Source organism: Chinchilla lanigera, unplaced genomic scaffold (genome assembly GCF_000276665.1).
Source record: "Chinchilla lanigera isolate Chin_1 unplaced genomic scaffold, ChiLan1.0 scaffold00023, whole genome shotgun sequence".
NCBI lineage: Eukaryota > Metazoa > Chordata > Mammalia > Rodentia > Chinchillidae > Chinchilla > Chinchilla lanigera.
This window is the reverse complement of record NW_004955424.1, coordinates 15798443-15824536: the sequence shown is the minus strand read 5'-3', so window position 1 is coordinate 15824536 and position 26094 is coordinate 15798443. Positions and strand designations below refer to the sequence as shown.

At 40.2% G+C, this 26094-nt stretch overlaps 1 protein-coding gene and 1 pseudogene across 1 annotated transcript in view; both read left to right on the top strand.

Moving 5' to 3' along the window:
* Positions 1-3803, top strand: part of Antxr1 (anthrax toxin receptor 1) — a gene marked incomplete in the record, with an annotated part of 213545 nt that extends 209742 nt beyond the window's left edge. Inside the window, 1 exon segment of the mRNA XM_013514693.1 lies at positions 1-3803. Within this exon segment, the coding sequence (XP_013370147.1) occupies positions 1-102 (102 nt within the window).
* LOC102026130 overlaps positions 765-26094 on the top strand; it is a 26662-nt pseudogene continuing 1332 nt past the window's right edge.

The following is a 26094-nucleotide window of genomic DNA, read 5'->3' as shown; positions in this document are numbered from 1 at the left end:
CCTTTCCCATCCCCCCCTTCCAACCTTCCCCCTCCCCCTCAGGCTCCACCTCCCAACAGGGCACCGCCCCCCTCCCGACCTCCTCCCAGGCCTTCTGTCTAGAGCCCAAAGTTGTGCTCTGGGCCATCTCAGAAACTTCGGGGAGGATGCTCCTCTGCTGTTAGAACAAGTCTTTTGAGCTAGAGGGGATGAGTGGTGATTAAGCCGGCTGACATTCACATACTTTAAAAATTGGTTGGCAGCACCAATATACTGATATTGTGATGAGCGGAAAGGAACAGAAATTCTTTAATTGCCTGAAAACAAATGATGAGGCAACTACAATCACATTGATAGCCAGCCATCCGTCACCTCTAGACAGTTCCAGAGATGGTGAAATTGCCAAGATGCTCTCAACAGGATTATGTCTCGTGGAGACCGTAAGAAAATCATTTCTATGAGAGTGAAGCACAGAGTCGGGTAAGAAGTGACACTGCTCAGTTTTTAAATGCTGCCTTCCCTCCTCCACTCCACCTCATGAATTGCCCCCGGACCCTTGGCCCAGAAACCGAGGATTCCTCCCCAATGTGTACCCCTCGGGAAGGGAGAAACCTTTGCCTACAATATGGGAAAAGCTTGGAAACCCCGGGGTGTCAAGAAACTCAACTCAGACAGGTATTCAAAAGGATGTTCCTCCGGGATTTGCAGGTGGATCAAAGGCTATGCCTCATTTTCCTTTCACATTCTAGCAGTTTCCAAGTGAGGAAGGGAGCAGGTGTTTACCGATGGGTAAGGTACGTTGCCAAGTTGATGTGTAAGTGAAATCAGTCGTGTGCATTGACAGGAAAGTACTGATAGGAGCATCAGACAGTTTCTCAAACCCACCGGCCATCAGCAGCCAGAAGAGGTGGCTTTGGCAGGACACAGTCCCCTAAATCAACAGAAAGTGGCATTGTCAAAGAGCAACGCTGTTAATGATTCATGTTAAAAATCAAGATTTGGCTTTGGTTTAAATCACTTGAGACATGAAAAAGTGATTGATCCTGTTTTCCAGAGACACATATGAATTGACCTTCCCCAAATAGTGTTATTAACACCTACCACATGATATCACTGATTTTTTTTCTTTCTTTCTCAGTAAAGGTGTATCCCAGAGACAGCTAGGCAGAACTGAGAGACAGTAGTCCTGACATAATGAGGAAACTATGTCCAAGTTTTCTGATTTGATTAACTTCAAAAAAGGCATGTGTGCAGAGATGCAAATATACTTCTCCTAGGTTTTTCAACATACTTACAAATAATAGCAACTGTTAAGCAAGGAGAAATACACCAGGTGTGCAACATAAAAATGCTCTGCCTGAAATCCCCACCATGCCTGAGACCGATCCCATTCCTCCAAGTCATTCTGAATCTATTTCACCGGAGAGCCCAGTGATAACTTGCCAAACCATTGGGCTTTTTCACCCAGGGGTCTAAACAGAGATCATTGTCAAAGACTTCCTATACCAGCCTACTCAAAATGATCTCCTTCAGTTTTCCACTGGTGCAAAACTTCCTATCATAAATCCTTCATATTTTTAAATCTTCTCTGAAACAAAGCAGAATATAAAAGACATATAAGCTTAGTGCTTTGGACTCTGTTCTCCAAAGATCCCACAAGAATCCATCAAGCCAGCCTCACTCTCTCACCTTGCTTGGAACAGAGACATTAGCACATGTGGCATGTATTCCATTAACACAAATTCCTATGCCCATGCAGACATTGCTAATCAACTCCAGCACAGTTTCCCAATTACTCAATGATTCCTTCAACCATCCTCTCAAATCACAAGTCAAAACACCAGCCATTCATCAGTCACAACTGAGAGAAGTGAACCCTAGAAAACTAAAATAAATAGGGATTTGTATGGGGATGGAAAAGTCCACCAGCATAAAAGGTACAGTCAGGGGAGACTAAACCTAGGAGAGTGCCCTAGTGGAGGACCGGAGACACTGAATCTGCAAGACCAACACCAGACTGACACTTCTCCAAGTGCACCTCAGGCCCTCCCCTTCTCACATGGCTGCCTCTGCCTAAGAACCTCCCAACCTTCTCACGGAGCTAAAATCAGAGATGATTTTCACAATCTATGAAAGCAGCATCCCTCCTGCCCACCCAGCTCTGCTGCATTGTCTATTTTTAGACTATTTAGGCTACTTCTTTAGTATAGTCCCTCATGAAGCAGGGGCCAGAATGTCTCAGCCACCTGCAGTGACATTGCTGGGCCCCAGAAAACCATTCCTTAGGAGAATGGATCCCCTGGGTTCACACCGCAGAGACATTGAGCCCACGGCAACTGTTTTGACTGCTGGCAGTACGAAACAGTCCCCTCACACCACTGCCACGTGACTGGCGCGGCTACCCGAAAGCTGAAGCCTGATGCTGATATTGCCGTGCAACAAGATGGCAGCATCAGGCAAGAACACACGTTCAGGATCTCAGCAGCAATTCGCTCAGATGCCCTGTGCAGTTTCCAGGAGGTTTTGTGGCAGAATATTGAGGAATTAGAGAACTGCAAATATACGGTGATTTTGAAAAGGATTAGCAGGGTTTGTCCTTAAAACCAACCCACCACATCACCTATATGCATTCAGTTAAGAAGGAGAAATTTCTACCTACTGTATGCACAAAGTAAAACAGTGTATTTTCATAGTAGGCTGTTACAGGCAAAAGAATTCTTTAACTGGTTTACAAAAATCCATCAGTTCTGCGTCATTCCCTTTAAAGGAAGACATGATTGTGATCAGGAAACTGCAGGAAATTATTTTTTTTCAACCCTTGTGTTATTGTCCTTATGAAGTCTCTCTCTTTTTTTTTTTATAAAAACCAAATTTTTGTTGTATATATTCGTATTCCATGTGTTAGATGGAAGCATTTCCTATCCAGTGTGAATAAAAAGAACAGTTGTAGTAAATTATTATAAAGCCAATGATATTTCATGGCAGTTATTCTATCAAGCTGTGCTTGTTGGTTTTTCCCATGACTGTGTTGCCTTTATAATTGTACAAATAGTTACTGAAATGACGAGACCCTTGTTTGCACAGCATTAATGAGAACCTTGCTAGGAACTGTGATCCCCTCTATTGACAGCCAGCTCACAGTTCTTTCCGGGAGCTTAGTACACACTTCAGTGAGACATGAGGTCTCTTTTTTACCAAGGTAAACAGAGCTGGTGGATAAATCAATGAATAATATTGGATATCTGGTCACAGGTAATCTCACTATAAATTTCATTAGAATGAGCAGAGATAATTTTGAATTATCATATATAAATTAAATTGTGAACAACATCAGATGGGGGGAATCCATCAAGGAACTGGAAAAAAATCATAATCATGAGAAAAAAAGCAACAGTTTCAGCCCAATGCCAACTCAGTAAAAAAAAAAAAAAAAACTAATGTTGTGTAAAACGGGTTGAATTATTTTGCAAACTATATAAAGATATATGCAATAAAAAGCCTGTTAATGCACACCAGGTGGGAATGGAGTGTTCTAGTCAATTGCCTTTTCTAGTTATCTGAGCTCAGCTATATTATCATACTTGGATAACCAATTTAAAAGAATTAGAATATGATTTTTAAATGCACTTAACATTAAACTCTTCTTCTAACTCTTTCTTTTTCTGTTATAATTCAGTTATGGATCTTCAGCGCCTCTGAGTCATTGTTATAAAAAAAAAAATCAGTTATCACTGTACGTGCTATAGGAGACTGGGCTGAACCTGTACAATGACAAACCCTGGAAGTTGCTTTTAAAAAAAAAAATAATAAATTTCGAAAATCAACTCTTACTGGTTATTTGTGTGTTATAAAAACAGAGTGCAGATTATTCCGGCACTTAACATGCAGATCATAGTAAAATAGCTGTCCTTCAGTACACTACATTACATTTCTCTAATTGTTCTGTCCCCCCCCCCCACTAAACACTTCACTGTCTTGGTTATCATCGCTTGTCATCTCTCAGCCTTCAAAATAGTCTTTACTTCTAGTAATGCTTTTCAAATTTAAAAAGTGATCCTTGCTAAAGAAAGAGTGAAGAGAGCAAAACACCAACAAAAACTGTACTATACCATTTAGGATTGTGTTTGTCTGCCAAAGCAAAAAAGGTGATTATGATTCTACTCACAGAGCAGAGCCCAGAGAGATACAGCTCCCCCAAAACAAGGCAGCATGTAGATAATAAGTGCTCATCTCTCTATGTACGTCTCAAAATATTTTTTTCTGCATTTTTCATACAAGTCACTTTATTCCACTCAGGGGCAATTCTATGCCCCTATTTAAATTTTTGTAGGTAGAAAAGTCTCTTACTAATTCATGAATATGGGTGGGAGGGTATTGGGGCTTGAACCCCAGCCTTTGCACTAAATTACAACCCCAGCCCCCTTTTTTTTTTAATTTTGAGATAGTCTCACTAAATTGCTAAGTTGCCAAGGCTAGGCTCAAACTCACAACCTCCTGCCTCAGACTACCAGAGTGCTGGAATTACAAGCATGTATCACCATGCCCTGCTTGAATTTATTTTTTTATAAGTCCTCATTAAACCTTGAATTCATCTTAATTAGAATAAACCATCTATACAGAAAGTCATACTAAAAATTTTCCATGTTTTTATTAATATTCACTTTAATAGCTTTGTACACAGGCACATTTTTAAGTTGCATCCTTAATACATGATTTTTAGATAATTGGCTAGCAATTTGAAAGGAAAAATGGAAAGCTAGATCAATACCTTACTACTTACACCAAAGTAAATTCCAGCTGCATTTAATTTTAGTCTAACAAATAAAATCAGGAAAATACTAGAAGTAGAAAAACTTTTTTTTGTTTTTTTTTTTTTTGTCTTTTGAGACAGGGTCTCACTATGCAGTTCAGGCTGGCCTTGAGCTCACTTTGTAGCCCAGGCTAGTCTCTAACTCACAACGATCCTCCTGCCTCAGCCTCCCAAGTGCTGGGATTAGAGGTGTACGCCACCATGCCCGGCCGGAAAAATGTCTTCTTTAAGGTGTACAGAATTTTATAATTCTACATGTTGCTTACATGACCAATCAAGTTACTAGTGAAGTTGCTTCAAACACCCTGACTAGTGCTCTAAAGTGTTTATTTCAATAAATGAAAGAATCATTAATGACAGAAATGAGATCATTTATCAGCTGCTGACTATAAACAAGAACTCGAGATCCACAATTGTTCATTCACTAAATCCCAACTTCTTCAAATAAATCTGTGCTTGGTGTATCACTTTGTTATCAAATAATCAGAGGAACGCTGCATCCTTATACACTCATTGTAAAAAAGGTCAAGGTCACAACTATTAACCTTTTAATATTAGGGAAGAGAGTTGTCATATGCAACACAGATGGCTTTTATTCTAACTAGAGTTGTACTGTGGTCACTGGAACCAACCACCCCCATCCTAAAGTTAGTTAGTTATATCTAAATGCATGCGAAACCTTACACTTCTACTAGATGTGATTTTTGATTCCTCTCCTTTCTTCTCAGTGTTCAAATAGTCTCTAAGCTATATAATTTTCCTACTTAAGTTGGGAAGTTTTATTTTAAGTTTGGAATTCAAAACTATAAAGCATTTCCTTTCATTACTTTTAAGTGCCATTTCACAGTGAATTTACAGAGCAACATCTGCAGTAACAGAAAGTTGTCTGTCACTAAAGAATTCCAAGCAAAGTTCTGTTTAAAAAGATGTTCAACTTACTGTGCACATTTAGTGCTTCAGCTGTCATCTTTCCTTGGGAGTTCCTTATGAACATTAAACTGGATATAACTCATAAAAGACATTTTGTCTTTCATAAGCAAGTAGTTCAAATTCCTGCAAAAGATTTTGAAAGTATAAGAAATGTTAGTTCTATGACTGCTAAGTGTACGAGAAACATTTCATTTTCTTCTAATGGAGAGAAGTCCTAAGACAGGAAACCTGTCAGCCACCTACGACCAGCCCCTTACAAAACTGTGCACTCCTAAGTATAGTCATACAAGGGTATTCAGAGCCTCCCTTCACATTCTTCAAACTAGGAGCGCTTTGACATACACTTCCCAATGAATTATCACCTTTGCAGGACTCGGAACTCATGGCTTTTTTGCTTTGTTTTATTCTTAATATTATTTATAGGTCACGTATAAATGCTGTAAAAGGACAACTTTGAAATTCATGATAATCTACATATCCAATCCAGCTTTTATGGAGATAAATATTCTATGCAAATCCAAAGAGATGTACAGATAAGATGGGCAGAAGCATTCCCATATATGTGAAATTGCAGAAATGGGCTTTTTCTACCTGGGTTGGATCCTGTTCATTCCTCTTGTTCTAAATGGTGGCAAAGATGGTAGACCTCAAACCACACAAGCCCATGTGCAAGGAAAGAGTAAGAAAAGGGAAGACATGAAAGCGAAAGGTCCATTATGCTTGAGGCAAGAATAAGGAAGGAGAAAAAAGAAAGGATTCTCCTCCTGCCCACCACCTAGTACTGCAGTAGGACAAATATTAGTGAAGCTCTCCACTAGCAAATTCATGCACACAATGCCTGTCACATAGTAACGGATCAATTGAGTTAATAAACAAATAAATGAAGAATCTCAGTGTTTCTAAATATTCAAACAAACCAACAATAGACGAAGAAACTGCATCTGGAACAACGTTCTCTTTCAAGAACCAGATAATAAACAAGACATTTCCACGTTGCCTTTGAGCAATTATTCAAAATGTGGGCTTTCACTCAGTGATATGGAAAAAATTCCCCTGAAAATTCATTAACTTTGTCTCAATGCATATGCATTCTTCCATATTTTATGTCAGTTGAGGTCAAGTCCATTCTGCTTTTAGCTTGGGAGGAAAGACAAAACTAGATGCCAGGAACTTAGGGTAATTGCCAGAAGGAAAAACGCCAGCACTGGCAATCACCAGGAGAATCGACTCCAATTTGTCTTGTTTGTTTATCAAATGTCCTGTGACAGGACCAGATCCCCTACCATTCTATGAATGTGTAGAACAAGACACAATGCTTGTGTCATAGCTCATTGTGGAGACAGCAACAATCCTGAAACATGAGTCAAGCTCTGGTGATACCCATTATGCATCCATAAACAAAGCAGCTGTTTATTTGTAGATTTATGTCCTGATAGTTCACAACTGTCTGGAAGGGCCTTTGTCCAGCCTATGACAAGGAGAGCTCCTCTCCTCTGCTTCTGAGTGTATCTTCTCTTTAATTTAGTCATGGCTACTTGTTAATGTGGCTACCTCTGGTAGGCTACGGAAACAGATGCTTGTTTTTTTCTTCTAGTTAATAGTCTTCATTTTTTTAAGTGTTTGTTTACAGAAAACTTGAGGAGAGAATGCAGAATTCCCTATACGTTGTTTTCCCCTCACTCTCTTCCTTATTTTAGTACCTTCCATTAGTGTAGTATATTCATTGTACTTGATAAGTCAATACAAACACGTTATTTAGTAAAGTTCACCATTCATATTAGAGTTCATTCTTCCTGTTCTACAGGCCTATTGAATACATGCGTGTTTGATACATGTACATGTACCCCAATGTAATATAGAATAGGAAACAAAATAGTTCCACTGGCCTAAAAATCCCCTATACTTTACCTGTCCATTCCTCTCCCCTACTCTGGCCCTTAAGCCCCCGTGTGTTAGGCTTTTGGGGAGAGACAGAAAATGTATACATACATAGCTACATGTATATAGATACGTGAGAAGGAATTTGTTAAGTAATTGGCTTACACAATTATGGTGACCAAAATGCCCAAGGACAGGTTGCCTGCGGGCTGGAGACCATGGAATGCTGGTAGTGTGGCACAGATCAAGTGTGAAGGCCTTGGAACCAGAAAAGTCAAGAGGAGTTCTCTGAGGCCTTCTTCAAGTCTGACTACTTAGCTGCTGACGGTCTGTAGTATAGTTAAACACTCCTGAGACAGAGGATTGCTTTGGCCAAGGTTACACCACTGTCTCTCCAGTGGGGCAGCCCAAAACCAGAAACCGGTTGATGAGGGGAGCTGCTGGCTGATGGGGGATGACTCTGACAGAGTACTGGATCTACTAGGATCCCTGTAGGATCCGCTGCAGCTTCAGTTGCAGTGATAGTCCAGCTCTGCCTTCTTGCAAAGTTCACTGCAAAACAAACTTTCCAAAGAACTATTCCAAAGAATTCAATCTAACTCACCTGTCCTTAACATGGAAAAATATTTGAAAATGATTTACAAATGACTTTACAAATCATTTATACTGATAGCCTATAACCACTCTCCAACATTTGCTAATCTCTATGTGGCATGAACTGTCCTTGGCTCTTAAATCTTTATTATTTTATTTAATCTGCCCAATAAGCCTATAAGGTAGGTATATTAGTTACAAATCATCTGCACTATGCTATGGCTTGAGTGTGTCCCCTGACGGTTCCTGTGCTGGAAGTTTGGTTGCCAGTGTGGCAGTACTGAGAAGTAGGACCTCTAAGAGACAGGACTATTGGGAGGTCACATGTCTGGTCCCTAAGCCTTGCTCTTCCTGTCTGGCAAGGTGATGCTGTCCATCATGAGGCAATGCAGCCAAGGAGGCCCTTGCCAGACGCAGTATTGGGCTGTTTAGTCTCTTAGCCTCCAACACCGAGTTAAATAAACCTTTTTTCTTTACAAATACCAAGCTTCATATATTTCGGCATGATAATGAAAAAGGGACTAATACAGACTGTCACGAAGTACCCTCAGTGTGTTAACTTTTTCTTCTCTGTGTGCCCAGAAGGATATACTCAGTAGAAACAAAAATAAAAGCAGTTTACAATAAACAATGGTGAGCAAACAAAACTTTTTTAAATTTTAAAACAATGTAAACTGAGTAAACTGTAATTAACGATATAAAAATAAAACTTTTTATAACAAGATTAGAAAATGGGATGTTCGGCATGCCGCTAATCATAGTAGAAGTTCTTGCCTTGGTTACAAAGATGAGATCAATACCCCAGTAATGTTGCAAGAATTAAAATTAATAAAATCTAACTTTAAAAATTATGGTACTCACTAAGGAATAGAAATGTAATCTGTACATTCCCAAGTTGGCAAAAAAAAAAAGCAAAGGGAATATGAATAATATTATGAATCTAATAGAAGGCAGGAAAAGAGCGAACAAAGAAGTAAAGGTTAGACTCTTTCCATTTGGAGATGCGGGGATGCTGAGAACAGAATTTCCCAAACTCTCTGAAGCTAAGATTCTGCATGAAATTAAGTACACATCTGTTAGACCAATTACAGAGTTGCAGGGCGGAAGTGAGGGCAAAGCCACGTTCCCACAAGCTCATTAGCTGTTTTCACTAATGAGCAAAGTTGTAGAAATGACAGGGTTGGAATCAACAGTTTTCCTGTGTCCATTCTCCAGTTGTTGTATTTTTTTAAATAGTTAATGAATTACGTTGGAGAATAAGGAAAACAAAATACACTTTATACTCCCTACCTGGCTGAAAACAGAAATGTCAGTACCTTAGAACTACCACCTTTCCTTCTCCTCCCCTTCCTCTCTATCTTCTTTCTTTGTTGTTCTTTTTAATTTGACCATTTGTGAACACACAGTCTCTAAATTTAAAAATTTACAATACTGCATTTAATTTGAACCTTAGATTACTGAAATTGCACTTTACATGTTCTTTGCAACTTGTTTCACCCCTTTAACATGAGAAAGAGCATATTCATAAGAAAGAGCCATATTTCATATATTGTCACTATATGCATACGACATTCATTATCACTAAATTAACATGACAAAATATATTTCTCCATTCTCTGCTCAGTGGACATGTGGGTTATTTCAAACTCAAACAGCGCTGCTGTTTGCAATCGTCTATCTGCCTCCTGGTGTGCACATGTAAGGACGTCTCTCTAGCAGCACTACACAAAGAAAAGCAAGGGAGTCCACATGTGAGAGCCACAACTGCCACTTTAAATTGCACAATAGGCACATTTTTAAGAATAAAAAAAGATGAAATTAATTTAGTGCTACATTTTATTTAAACCAGTATATCCGAAATATTTTCATTTCAACATGTAGTAAATATTTTAAAATAAATTTAAATGAGTTGTTTTAATTTTTTTACTACATCTTCAAAATCCACTAAATAATTTATATTCACAATATATTTCAATGCAGTCTAGACATATTTCATGGACTTAACAACCACATGTGGCTAGTGGCTACCACATTACACAACACAACAGCTGAGCATATGCCAAAATGTAGAATTACTGGGTCATAAGATACCCACATTTTCAACATCAATCAATAGTGACTATTTTTTTCCAGTTATTGTACCAATTTACACTTTCGTCAGAGCGTCTACAAGTTCCTGCTTTTACATAACCTTGTGAAAACATGGCTTTCTTCAGAAACTTTGAATTTTGCCCATCTAATGGATATGTGTTTACAATTCATTGTAGTTTAAGCATGCATGTCTCTGGTTTCTCATGAGATCTATCATATGTAGTTTTAAATGTTAATTGGTTATTTGTGTTCCTCTTCTGTGTCACTGCATCTGTCAAATCCTTTTACTCATTTTTCTATTGGGTTGTTGCTGTAATCAGGGTTTATAAGGGAAAAGATTTCATACAGGACACATAATTTATAAGATTATTTTATAATATTCACTCAAAGGGTCAAATGCAAAAGAGTGTAGGAGATCTGTCCACACACCAGAGACCCAAAGAATCCAGCTGAGGGCCTAAACCCCAGGACAATGTCCTACACAACTCCATCTGAAGACCTACAGCCTGGGGCAATGTCCTCCCAGGGTCCAGCTGAAGGTCTAGAGCCCATGACAATGTCTAAAGCAAGTCTGTATCAAGGATCTGCACTGGGAAGGCCCAAAAGTCAGTAGTAAAAGCTAGAAAGTCTGCACCAAGACAAGCTTCTCCAGGACGATCAATAACAAACCATTTTTCCCTCCAGTTCTCTTTTTATGCTGTTGGCAACAGTCCTCAGGTGGGCCTTCCGTACCCAGAACCACACTGATTCAGTTCCGCTGGGGATCACAAGTTGCCCATCAGCTAATCCACCACAGTTGTTCATCTCTTTTTAGAACCAATTTTTAAGGGAATTGATCTTTTAGATACTGATTTTTTCCACAGCTATCATGCTACAAATATTTTCTCCTTTGCTGTGAATTGTCTTTTCAGTCTCTAAGATTATTCTGATAAAAATCTGACAAGATCCTTCTGATAGACCACTGTTTGCCTGAGCCTGGGAAAGTTTAGGAGAGAGGATGCAGAGAGAATGGTTAACAGGTACAGGGGCATATTTGAGTAGGAGGAATAATGTCCAACATTCTACCTCACAGTAGAATAACTATGGTTAACAACAACTGAATACTTCAAAATAGCTAGAAGAGAAGATTGTGAGTGTTCTCAGCATAAGAAATAAATACTTTAGGTCATAAATATGCCAGTTGCCCTAATCTGATCATTACAACTGTAAACATGTATTTAAATGTAATCAAATGCATTAATCTGTCTTTATATAAATTGTGTGTTTTAGGTTTTTTTTAAATTGTTTCTTATCCCAAGATCATAAAGATATTCTATATTTTCTTCTGAAAATCTTCCTATAATTCTAGGTATTTTCAAGTGATTTTCTCTCAGAATATTGAAAATTTTATTCTATTGTCCTCTGGATACCACTTGGCTGTGGGAAAAGTCAGCTGTAAATGTTGAACTTATATCAACTCATCTTTATTCTCTGGTTATTTTTAAGACTTTTTCAAAGTTTTCAATATTCTTCAGCTTATTTTTTTTATTTTAAAGAATAAAAGAAGGATAACATAATAATAGGGGGGACTTAGCAAATTACAGACAAAATGGTAGGAAATTATCAATGGTTATCGTTTTACGTATTATTATCTACAAAATAGTTTCTCAGGAAAACAAACAGACAAATAATAGTGAGTTAAAGACAAAAGAGGTAGGAGATTATCAAGAGTTCTTGTACTATAATTTGGTATCTTCAAAGTGGCTTCTAAAGAAAATAAATAGAGCTATACATGAGTGACCTATTGAAAAATCATTAACTATTCTCAATGGTTGTTGTAGGAAACACATAATAATAAACATACATCCATTTATGAAATAGGATAGGAACATTACAAACTTTACACAGTTATGGATAGATTAGTAGGAAAATATCAATGGCTGCTGTAATACGTGGTGGTATCTTCAAAGTGGTTTCTCAGGAAGACAGAGATATGCAAGAAGGATCTAATAAGTAGTTACAGCCTAAGGGTTGTCAAAAATAGCATATTACCTCCTCACCAGTGACTCCTTTCACTGAGGTATGATGGCTGGAAGGAAGGCCAGGATTGAAAAGAAGGACCGAGAGACTTGCACCTGTGTCTAGCAACAGGCTGTTTTCTTGTTCCTCCATAGTCATGATTACCCAGGACTCCTCGATGGAGATGACGGTCTGGCCAGAGGGAGAAGGCAGACCATGCCCCAAGCCCTCTCATTCCTGTTGGACTAACTGGTAGCATGGGTCTGAGCTCTGGGGCCTCCACCTCAGAGGGCAGACCGATCTCCAGTGGTCTCCTTTGCATCCAGGGCATGGCCCATGGGGCCTCTTAGGGCAGTTCCTCTTGAGGTGGCCTGGCTTTTAACAGTGGTAGCAGATGAATGCAGTTGTCGAGTTCTTCTTGGGGCCCCGGGAATCAGACCTGGGATCTGTTTCTCTTAGTGGTGCAGCAAAAGCAGCTGCTTTTTCTCGGTCTCTTTGTTTTCTCTCCTTGGCCTCCTCCTCATCATGGCTATAGAATACTGAGGAGGCAATTCTTACTAACATCTCAAGTGAGCTATCTGGGGTGAAAGCCATTCTTTGTAGCTTTTTCTCTCCAGCTTCCCATTGCTTTGGGACCCCACAACCAGTTAGTGTCCTCTCCCCAACTGTCAGCACAGGCAGCAGGAATCCTGCTGCAGACTTCTCCAGAGCTTCACCACAGCCTGTACTGTCAGGGGAAGAATGGCTTCCAATGAGTCTCTGCAGGTATTGTGCAAGGTCCTCCTGGTTTACAGCTTCCGAGCGGCTCTCGTGACCCCAGTCCACTGGACCTCTGACTCCGTGGGCTTAGTCTGCATTCTCATGTTCTCTGAGTCCTTGTCAGCAGCTGCTCCTCTGCTGGCTCTGGACCTTTCTGGTTCCCAATGGCAGGAGCAAGAGTGGCCCATTGTATGGCATATATTCCCAGGGGTTGTTCAAAGTTTCAATGATTCACACATATCCGTGGGTGGGCAACTGCAGTTGGTGCATGGTGGGCCAATTGTGTCACTGTTTCTCTGTGTCATGATAGATCCCAAATGAGCATGGCTCCCCATGTGCTGGGGGCCCACCCTCCGGGAGCCAGCAGCCAGGAAGCTAGCCAGCCAGAAGGCTGGTGCTCCCCACCTGCAGCTCCCTGTGCGCCGGAAGCCCCTCTTCAGCTTAACTACAGAAGAATTCCTTTACAGTACTACAAATTCGTTGGGCTTCCTGAATCTGAATTATGCATACTTATTCATTGATTCTATAAAAATCTCAGTCATTATCACCTCAAAGAAAATTTAATCCTAGCTACTTGTGAAGCTCTGGGAGAAAAATCGCAAGTTTGAAACCAGCCAAGGCAATTTGACAACAGCCTGCCTCAAATTAAAAAATAGCAAGAGCCATGGATGTGTTCAGTGGTAGAGTGCCCCTGACTTTGATCCTCAGTACTGCAAAAGAAAAAAAGAGAAAGAGAGAAACCAAGGAAGGAAGGAAAGAAGGAAGGAAGGAGAAAGAGGAAAGAAAGAAAGAGAGAGAGAGAAAGAGAAGAAGAAAGAAAAAAGAAAGAAGAAAGAGGAAGAGGAAGAAAGAAAAAAGAAAGAAGAAAGGAAGAGGAAGAAAGAAAAAAGAAAGAAAGAAAGAAAAAAGGAAGGAAGGAGAAAAAGGAAAGAAAGAAGGAAAGAAAGAAAGAAAGAAAGAAAGAAAGAAAGAAAGAAAGAAAGAAAGAAAGAAGAAAGAAAAAGAAAGGAAGAAGGAAGAAAGAAAAAAGAAAGGAAGGAAGAAAGAAATGAAAGAATGAAAGAAAGAAAGAAAGAAAGAAAGAAAGAAAGAAAGAAAGAAAGAAAGAAAGAACCCCTCTCTACAGCTAAAAGAGTTGCTCTCATAGATGTAGAGTACAATATAATGGTTACTCAAGGCCAGAAAAGACAGACAGCCTAAGGGTGTAAGTGGTTGATTAACAGGCATAGCAGTTGATTAACAAGTACAAAGTCAGTTAGAGGTCTGACAATACGGCTCATGGGTAGAGTGCTCACCTAGCATGTCTGAGACCCTAGGTTCAACTCTCATTACCACAAAACAACAGCAAAATCAGACAGAAGGAATAAGTTCTAGTGTTGTGTAGTACAGTAGGGTAACTGTAATTAACATTATTTCAAATTAGCTGAAGGAAAGGGCTTTGAATGTTCTTAGCACATAGAAATGATAAATGTTTGAGGACACAGATGTGTTAATTACCCTGATTTGATTACATATTTTATACTTATATTGAAATATGATGCTGTACCCTATAAATAGGTATAATTACTTATGTCCATTAAAAATAACAATTTTTTAAAATTTCCTAAACTGTCCTGTCTTCCTTTGTCCTTTCCTTTTAGATCCTTAGTCAGACCTGTGCTCACTCTCCCTACGCTGTTTCCAGGTCTGTTCACTGTTCAGGTTTCTACCCATCTGTCTGTCTGTTACACATTTGGATAATTCCCCCAATATGTCTATCTTTTATGGTTATCACTAATTTTTTCTTTAAGTGATCATTTGAGGTTTTTGTTTTCTGTTTTCTGGTACTGGGAATCGAACTCACGACCTTGCGCTTGCCAGGCAGGTGCTGTGCCACTGAGCTAAATCTCCAACCCCTTCATTTGGGTTTTTAATCTTAATTTTTATATTTGTCTTTATAAAAATCCTACTTGGTACTTTCAGATATGTTTGTTTGTCTTTCATTATCACCAGTATCTTAAATTTTTATCACTACTTTTTCTGGTTTGTTTTTTTTTTTTTTTTTTTTTTGGTAGTACATGGATTGAACCCAGGGTCTTTGCCCTAAACTACATCCCCACACCTTTTTTTATTTTTTATTTTGAGACAGGGGCTCACTAAGTTGTCCAGGTAGAGCTCCATCTTATAATCCTCCTGTCTCAGCCTCTCAAAGTACAAGAATTACAGGTGTGAACCCACCATGCCTTTTTAAAAATATGTTACAGATGCATAATTCATATTTTATATTTGATAATTACTATATCTAAAAACTTTGCTGCGGTTTTGTTCCAGCTTTTAGCTCTTGTTTTCTCTACCAAGATGAGACCATCAAAATGAAGGCCATTCCTTAAAGAAATGATTGATTCCAGGGTTGGAACACACAAAATACAAGATAAGACTGGAATGTTTTATTATACCAGAAAGTAAGAAATTGCTCAAAAAACAAGTTGGGATGATAATAAAAGGACAAAAGAGCCAAAAAGAAAGGGTTCTCATTGCTCACATCTGGGAAATTTTCAGAAACATAATAAATAATGATAGTGATACAATATAATTCATGAAAAGAATCCATGAGTCCATATAGATGATAGATAAGTAGATAGAGAGCAAAACACTGTTCCTTAAATGAGTGTCCATAAATAAATGTAATATAATTTGAATCACCATTTGACAACTACCACATGGTAATGATTGCTTGAAGCCAGAATGATAGAAATTAATAGGCAAAAGTATGATGAGAAATAAAATATTTACATAGTCTCAAAGCATCTTACCAGAAAGTTATTAATTTCATAGGAAAAAAATGGTAAGTTGATAATGGTTAAACTTGGCATTCATCATCTTATGCCAATGCCATAATTTGCATATGGTTTTTATGTGTTCCTAGCCTGGTCCTCAGGGTGATAATGCTGGGAGGTGCTCAAGAATATTTAAGAGGTGAGGTCCAATGGGAGATATCTGAGTTAGTGAGGAAACTGTCTTCAGAATGAATGAAGTCGTTCTCATGAGGCCTCAGCCAGAGTGAAAGAGTGAGCTTGGCCCCACCTGTGCTCTGGTCTCCCATCTCACCCTGTGATCTCTCCCTCTCACATGCCTGCTGTGATGGCACCAGCCATGAGGCTTTCACTAGAGCCCACCCAATGTTGATGCACATCCTTGAACCTCCAGAACTCTGAGGTGAATAAACTTCTTTTCTTTATGAAATACTCAGCTTCAGGTATTCCATTATAGAAACAAACAATGGACAAATATAGGAAGTAATTGCAAGTGAAAAATTGGTCATGATGTGCTCTTGGTATAGTTCAGTGAGAAGGACACAGCACCACTCCCATAATATTCTTGCCCAAAAATGTACAAGCGAAATCCAAACATGAGGAAACAGCAGATAAACATGAATTGAAGGAAATTCTGAAGAATAGCTGACCCCAGAAGGGTAAAGAAAGGTGTAGAGAGGTTCCAGACTGAGGGAGAATAATGAGACAAGAAACCGAATGCAGCACGGGGTCCGGGACTAGATACAGGATCACAAAGTTTTGCCGTGGGCAGTAAGATTCCCAGGCTCAATCCCGGGCAAGTTGTAGAGGACGCCGTTGGCAGCTGCTGCTATGGTTTTTTCAAGGAAGCCCAGGGGAGCCAGGTACTGCACTGAGGTCATAAACTGTCAAAGAACATATCTGGAGTTCCTAGGAAACCTTCAAACGAATGCCTCAAGGCCCCTGGCAGATGAGAGACTGGCACTTGCCAAAGACAAATGGGAAGGTGAGCATGACCTCCGTGGGCCAGTGGCCCTGTTAAGAATGTAAACCTTCTCTCAGAAGAAATTACTATAGAACTAATGAAGGTGAGAAACCAACTATTGTCCTATTGTCAACTGAAATGGTGATTCACTCACTAATAATCCCAGGATAAAATTAGAAATCACTCACTATACAAGGGCAAGTTTACCTAAGACCACGCCAAAAAAGATTTCCTATAGAGGCTTGGGCTGAGTATGTTGCAGAATATTTTGGCCCGTACCCTTCTGTCCCAAGCAAGTACTCTATTGTCCTGGAAATTACCTAAGATGATTTAGCCCAGAGTAAATGAACAAAGGGGGAAAAAACCTTCAAGAAAATATTGCAAAAGCTAAATGACTAACAGATACTGATAAAATGAACAGGCTTTGCAAAGAGAAGAAAATCATTTGGGAAATTCTGCAACTTTGGAAGGATCCACTATGATTTCTCCTTTGGATTTCATGGCAGTATAATTTGTAAACAAAATCTGATAATATGGAGGAACCATGTGAGTTCTAACCCCAATAACTGTAGTAACTTTGGCTTTGGATGCTGAAGTTTCTTAGTATCTGTTGAGAGTTAATGTAAATAATTTTTTATTATGCTACCAAAATATCTTTGGTATCATAATACCAAAGAGTTAGTTACCAAGAGACTAACTTAGTCACTTGTCGTTTTGTAGGCTTTGCACTGCAATGGAAAAATCTTGTGGAGAAAAGTAACCAGTTTTATGAACTCAATTCAGATGATGATTTTAAATTGGATCCTTTCTGGACAAGGAGATTTTAGAATGTAAAAATCAGAATCCTCTGTGGAGTGGAAAGTGAGTTTTGGCTTTCAAAAGATACAGTATATTGATGACATCTTTTAACATTATTGCTTATTTCTTAGAAAATATCATTTCTGGCTTTCTCAAAATAATAAGAATCAGTGAGTACTTCTATTTTCTACATTTTTCTAATTATAGCCTTTGTGATAACTAGTAATTATCAAAACATCCTGCATTTTAACCTAATTTTGTAACAATTTTTCTTATTATCTGAACTATACAGAATGTCACCTACTAGATATAATGATTTTTGTACTTATGAACACCACCATTTTCTTAAAAATGACTTGTTAAGAACACCATTTTCTTAAAGTTGAGATGAAAAGCTTGCAAGATAGATACCAAATACTGTAAGTTGAAAGAAAGAAAGAAAGAAGAAAAAAAAAGGAAAAAAGAAAGATTCTATTGTTATTGTTATAAGAATATTATTGGGACAACTGCAAAAACTTAAATGAGATCTGTAGATTAAATAATAGTATTTTATTCATGTTGATTTTATAGTTTTTATTATGTTACTGTAGCTATATGTGAGAATACACCTGTTTAGGGAGATATATACACACATACATGCACATCTGGAAAGAGATATGGATATATATCTATGTAGATATAGATATATATCAGGTTAATAATATCCCTTAGTTATTGTGGGCTGATCAGGTCCACAACCTCCTGAACAAATGTTCAGTGAAAGCTAAATAAAAAGATGTGAAAGGAATGATTTCAGGGCTCCAGGAGGATCAAAGCCCTCTCACAGAATTTGAGATTCTCTCAGGGTTAAGACCACAACCTTCTGTGGGTGTCCCATATTTATTTAGCTATTAGAAGAAGGGAGGAGAGTACTCAAGAAGGGTGGAATGACTCAAGGACTTCTCCAAGTAAGATATTAAGTTAATCCAGCCTGGAGTGAGATGCCTGAGGCTATAGTCTTTACCTAGTTGATATTGGATCCAGGTGCTCTTGGCTATGACCTTGTCTTATCCTTTGAGGCTTTCTGGCTTCATCTGCCATCAGAGGCCTTAGTAGGAATTAATGACTCACAGAGGTTCACTTACTATGAGTCCACTGCCCATCTCCAGAAAAAGGGCCTAGGCTTTGGACAGACTCACAAGTAAACATGGAAAGTCAGGAGGGCTTCCGGCACACAGGGAGCCACGGGTGGGAAGCGCCAGTCTTCCAGCTGGCTAGCTTCCTGCCTGGTGGCTCCCGGAGGGTGGGCTCCCAGCACACGGGGAGCCTCGGGCAGGGAGTGCTGGTCTTTGGGGTCTTCGGACCGGCAACTCACTCCTGGCCTCCTCGTTCCCCGGAAGGAGGGCTTCCAGCGCACAGGGAGCCATGGATGGGGAGTGCCAGTCTTCTGTCTGGCTAGCTTCCTGCCTGGTGGCTCCCAGAGGGTGGGCCCCTAGCGCATGGGGAGCCATGCGGCGGCCAGCGCTGTTGCGCGCCAGCCCTTAGGCCGGCCGCCGCTGCCCAATTGAGATCTATCATGACACAGAGAAACAGTGACACAATTGGCCCACCATGCACCGACTGAAGTTGCCCACCCATGGATGTGTGTGAATCATTGAAACTTTGAACAACCCCTGGGAATATATGCCATACAACGGGCCACTCTTGCTCCTGCCATTGGGAACCAGAAAGGTCCAGAGCCAGTGGAGGAGCAGCTGCTGACAAGGACTCAGAGAACATGGGAATGCAGACTAAGCCCTCGGAGTCAGAGGTCCAGTGGACTGGGGTCACGAGAGCTGCTCGGAAGCTGTAAACCAGGAGGACCTTGCACAATACCTGCAGAGACTCATTGGAAGCCATTCTTCCCCTGACAGTACAGGCTGTGGTGAAGCTCTGGAGAAGTCTGCAGCAGGATTCCTGCTGCCTGTGCTGACAGTTGGGGAGAGGACACTAACTGGTTGTGGGGTCCCAAAGCAATGGGAAGCTGGAGAGAAAAAGCTACAAAGAATGGCTTTCACCCCAGATAGTTCACTTGAGATGTTAGTAAGAATTGCCTCCTCAGTATTCTATAGCCATGATGAGGAGGAGGCCAAGGAGAGAAAACAAAGAGACCGAGAAAAAGCAGCTGCTTTTGCTGCACCACTAAGAGAAACAGATCCCAGGTCTGATTCCCGGGGCCCCAAGAAGAACTCGACAACTGCATTCATCTGCTACCACTGTTAAAAGCCAGGCCACCTCAAGAGGAACTGCCCTAAGAGGCCCCATGGGCCATGCCCTGGATGCAAAGGAGACCACTGGAGATCGGTCTGCCCTCTGAGGTGGAGGCCCCAGAGCTCAGACCCATGCTACCAGTTAGTCCAACAGGAATGAGAGGGCTTGGGGCATGGTCTGCCTTCTCCCTCTGGCCAGACCGTCATCTCCATCGAGGAGTCCTGGGTAATCATGACTATGGAGGAACAAGAAAACAGCCTGTTGCTAGACACAGGTGCAAGTCTCTTGGTCCTTCTTTTCAATCCTGGCCTTCCTTCCAGCCATCATACCTCAGTGAAAGGAGGCACTGGTGAGGAGGTAATATGCTATTTTTGACAACCCTTAGGCTGTAACTACTTATTAGATCCTTCTTGCATATCTCTGTCTTCCTGAGACACCACTTTGAAGATACCACCACGTATTACAGCAGCCATTGATATTTTCCTACTAATCTATCCATAACTGTGTAAAGTTTGCAATGTTCCTATCCTATTTCATAAATGGATGTATGTTTATTATTATGTGTTTCCTACAACAACCATTGAGAATAGTTAATGATTTTTCAATAGGTCACTCATGTATAGCTCTATTTATTTTCTTTAGAAGCCACTTTGAAGATACCAAATTATAGCACAACAACTCTTGATAATCTCCTACCTCTTTTGTCTGTAACTCACTATTATTTGTCTATTTGTTTTCCTGAGAAACTATTTTGTAGATAACAATATGTAAAACAATAACCATTGATAATTTCCTACCATTTTGTCTGTAATTTGCTAAGTCCTCCCTATTATTATGTTATCTTTCTTTTACTCTTTAAAATAAAAAATTTTTTAAAAAAAGAAAGTCAATTGATTAATTTAAACCGTTCTCAGGGCTGCTTCATAGTGTTCTCCATCAGATATAGATATCTAGAGAGAGATGTAGAAGTAGATACAAAGAGATGTAGATGTAGAGAGATTTCTCTAAAGAGAGGAGTTGGGAATATAAAGAAACTATAGTAGAATAACATTCACATGCAGGAATCTGGGACAGGATTCTTTGTGCCATTGTTCCATCTGGAAAATTTCCCTAACTGTACAATTATCCCAAAATAACAAAAACTTTTAAAGAAATGAAACTAGGTTTGGACAAGAGTCTAGAATCAGGAATGGCATCAGGAACCAGATCAGTCCCATTCTCCTCTGCTCACCTTCCAGAGTGACACAGACTGTGGTGGAAGATAGGGAGGCCAGAGACAGCCCAAATTTAAAGAAATCAGAATTGATGGAGCTGAGAAATGAAGTTGTGGACCAACTGCCAATGGTGGGTAATGACAGAATGCCAGCAGATATGCCACCACTGCCTGGTGCTTATCAACAGCTACAAAATCACAAGGATAGCTGACTGCAAACAGCCGGTTCAGAAGCTCTTGGAGAAACAACACTGTGTACACCAATATTTGAGGAGAAGAAGTAGTCCAAACTGTCCAGTTTGCTAGATTAACTTTGGATTGGGGAAAGAAAGGACAAATAAAATCAGTTATAATTTAACATGAACTTATTAAGACTTGTTGAAACTACACCAACACACATTAGTATAAACTCCCCAGACCTGTTTCCAATACAATAGCCACATGTGGTTATTCTAATTTAAATCATGAAATTTAAAATCCATTCTTCAGTCACACTAGCCATAATTCAACTCCTCAATAGCTACATGTGCCTAGTGGCTACTGATGACTGTTCTGCACAGAATACTTTGATCTTCAGAGAAATTCTGCACATCCTGGATTCTGCAGAAACTATTGGGCATCACTATTCTAGAAGCCAAAGATCTCATTGCTGACAAAGATAACTATAATTTTTCACTTCATATTGTTTGACTCATGGAAAATATCAGGCAAAACATGGGAAATGGCCCCCAGTAAAATCAAGCCACTCCACTTCCTCTCGGATTCAATACCAGAAAGATTCTCTGTGCCAAATGGAAGAGGCTCACAAGTCTCAGGACCATTGCAACTGGGAGGAAATCCTGATATTGCTCTGTCCTCTAACATCATATTGGCTTTATGGTTCGTCTACACTTTCCATCACCCTCTACCCCACCTCCACACTGTGGAAAATACTGTTCATGATTCATTCATTTGCAGAATGGTTTGGCAAGAATTATTCTTGACCAAGACAAACTTCCAATAATGAAACCTATAATTTTATCCAAGGAAGTGAAGAAATTGACTCAAACATCCACATTAGCAATTAAGGAGGGCTCAGGATGTGGTTCAAGGGGAGAGCACTTGCTTAGCATGTGCAAAGCCCTGGGTTGGATACCCTATACCACACATACAGAGAGAGAGAGAGAGAGAGAGAGAGACAGAGAGAGAGACAGAGAGAGACAGAGAGAGAGAGAGAGAGAGAGAGACAGAGAGAGAGACAGAGAGACAGAGAGACAGAGAGACAGAGAGACAGATTTCAGCTATCTTCAAGATTTCAATCATCAAGGCTGGGAGATTGTAGAACACTAAATTTCCAAGGCCAATGATCACGTTTTCTCAGAGGTGACAAAGACTGATTGCTCAGTGCAAGCTGAAGGAAAGATGACCTATTGTTATCCAGTAGTTTCTTTAAAAATGGTTTGCCAATCAAAAATATTCCGGGTCCTTATTGCCTCAAACAAACAATTAGACGAGACAAGCCAAAAACAGTGCCAGAAGTATATTTGAAAAGTGAGAGGTGCACGGGTATGGGAAAAACCAGCCTTGCAGAGTGAACTTGGGTAGAATAAGAGAAAAAGAAGATAGAAGCAAAACTAAAAGTACAAGCTACATCTGGGAAATGTAGCATGGGCTCCCCTGAGGAGTCACGATAGCAGGCTCCTTGTGGTGTTTGCATCCTTATATGCAGTCCACATCTCATGGGAACCCATGAGAAGTTCTACATACTGGGTCCTGGTGTTTTCCTGGGATCTTGTAACTGACAGGTCCCATTTATTTTTACCAGCCAGCTTTGCCATGCCCATCCTCTATATCACTATGATCACCATGGATATCCTAAATACACTCAAGCAGAATCCAGGGGAAAATTCAGTTCAACACCATTTGTACAACATTTGAAAGCATGCAAAATAATACTATTGATTGTTTTTAATATACATTACTATATTCAGCAGAAATATTTTCTTGGTAATAATAAATACCAACTTCAGATGGTTATGACCTCTCAAGAAAGCAGGAGGGAAAAGAAAAACATCTGAAAGGCATGCACAGGGCTTCAACTGTGTTATATTAAATATTTCATTTTGTTTAAAAAAAATTCCAAAGCAGAGAAGGCTTCACATTAAAGTCCTGTGGGTGGGCCATAGGTGGGTACAGAAGTGTCAGCCACATTAGTCTTTGAATGTTTCTGTTTGTTTAAAATACTTCATAACAAAAGAAAACATTAATAAAACAAATCCTACTTCTCCCACTTAATATTTACGTGACCTTGAGCTTCTTTCTCTCCAGTTCCAAACAAGACTGATATAATGCCTACTAGACAGCTTATGATATGAAGTGTGGGAGAGATGAGGCACACAGAGTACACATGCAGGGACCAACAAGATGCCCTCATGCAATCGCCCCACTGCAAGGAGGCCTCCCATACAGCTGGAGCACCAGGTATTGAGGGTCCAGACCAGCTAATCAGACCCATGCTGCATAGTCTTCACACTGTGCTCTAAATGAGAGACCAGAGGCAGCTGGTTTCCTTTTGGACTGAAAAGGATTGGAGGCATGAAGCTGGGTCCCGACGTTCCAGTTAAAACAGAAGAAAAGTTTGATTTGTAAGATTCTCTGCTTACTTTGGCTGGCCAGGCTGGCCATTTCCACATCTGTCCACAGGTCAGGAGAAGCAAAATATGTGGCTGTAAACATGAGCAGTGGTTCTTGCACATCAGCACTTTGGGAACCCAGATTTGACCCTGAAGATCTATCTGGGCCGCCTACCACCTGCAGGGTCAGGCTGCCCATTTGGGAGATCAGTGACTGACCTAGCAGACAGCAGACAGGCCAGTCTAGAACACCTCCTCCCTCCCCCTCACACACCTTCCAGTCAGCCCCATGTCCTCTCTGCAACACTTTTCCTGAATGCTACCTTCCCTGCCAACCCCGTTCTTTGTTCCTCCTGGGGTCCCTCAACAAAATAAGAGAGCAAAAAATGAAAAAGTGTGAGGCATGGGTTCCAGGAAATACCAGAACCAAGCCAGGAAAAAGTCAAAGTTACAGGATAAAGGCAGACAACACAGTGAGAGAGGAATCGGACCAGATTGGAGATGGACAATGAAAGCCTCCAGAAGAGAAAGTTGAGAGAAAGGGTAGATTCTATAGAGTTTATACTTTTCTTGTTAGTAAGAATAATCAAAGCTTCCAATTAGGCAGACAATGAAGGAGAGAAGAAAACAAAGAGCCGCTGAAAAGTCCAGCAGGACGCCTTGTTAGTTTGTGGCCGGACTTGGAAGTGGTGGTGGCTGGGTGGTGGCTAGGGCATGGGGAAGGGTGGCGTGAGTGCACCAGGCCAGGAAGAGGGCTGTGAAATTCCCCTCCTCTTGGCTCTACCCCGTGGGACAGTGTGACGTGTTTTTGGAGGGATTCTCTGAGAAAGAGCGGAAGAAGCTGTCCGAGTGGAGCAACTCACCACAGTGTCAGACCTCGTCCCTGTGACTCATCAACCACCGCAAGCACTCGCAGCCCATCTGCCCATCATCACAGCGTGGGAGCCGAAGCTGCCAAAGGCCAAACCCAACCGAAAGCTCACCTTTCTCTACCCAGCCAATACCGTCATTCAGCACAGCAAAAGGAAGGAGTTGAAGTTTAGGAAGGATTTTGCATCAGTTACAGTGGAGGCTTTTAAGCATGTTTCAAATGAAACTGATGAAAGTTGCGAGAGACCCCTTGGAAGAGTGTTATCATTTGGGAGGAAAGATCTGTTCATGGAGATGCCTCAGAAAACTAGGATGAGATGTTCCATTCAACCCAGCTATTCTTCTGGGTATTTTCCCAGAAGAACTGAAAACATCATATCACAGCAATATATGTGCACCCGTGTTTATAGCAGCACAATTTGTCATAGCTAAATCTTAGAAACAATCCAAATGCCCATCAACTGAGGAATGGATAAAAAAGATGTGGTATTTTTATACAATAGAGTATTACTCAGCTATAGAAAAGGTAAACTTGAGGCTTTTTAGAAAAATGGATGCAACTAGAGACCATGCTCATAAAAGAAATAAATAAGGGAAAGAAGTTGCTCAAAGGGAAGGAACTACTGGAATGAGGGAAAGGAGAAAAGAGAGAAAGAAGAAAGGGAAAAACTATATATGGATATACAAGGATAGCTGGGATAATTGTACTGCTGATGTCTATTGGTTTATTGAAAAGAACAATTGATGTTTAAATTTTTCTTTTTCTGACCAATTTTGTATGCTTATATCTGGTAATCTGAACAACTAATCTAAAGACAACAATATGCTATATAACAACCATTGTTGAATCCCTACTATCTTGATTAGTGAAACTCTGTATCATTTCTAATGTTTTTTATTCTTTTTATTCTTTTTAATTGTTTGATCAATCTTGCATTCTTACATCTGATAATCTGAGTAACTTCGTTGAAGATAACAATATGTAATATAACAAGCACTCTTAACTTCCTATCACCTTGTTTTGAAATTCTATATCATTTTCATTGTTTTTGTGTTATTTTGTTTTTGTCTTAGTTGTTGTTTTTTGTTTTCTCTTCCCTTTAAAATAAAAAAAGATGTATTAGACCAATTTAAACCAGCTCTATATAGTGATAAAAAGCCTAGGAAGCAACCCTATGGAAAAATAAAGGCAAATAAAACTGAAATTTTTTCCCCTCTGAGATCTCCAACTAAACCACCATAGACTTTAGAACTCATTAGAATATTACAAGATCTTCTGGTGCATGGGGAGCCATGGGCAGGGAATGCTGGTCTTCAGGCTGGCTCACTTCCTGCCTTGCAGGCACCGGAAAAGTGGGCCCCCAGTGCAGGGGGAGCCACACGGCAGCGAGCGCTGTTGCACGCCGGCCCTCAGGCTGGCCACCTCTGCTCACTTGAGAACTACCAAGACACAGAGAAACAATGACACAATTGGTCCACCATGCACCGGCTGCAGATGCCCACCCACGGGTGTGTCAACCATTCAAACATGGGGAAAACCCTGGAAACACGTGCCATACAATGGGTCACTCTTGCTT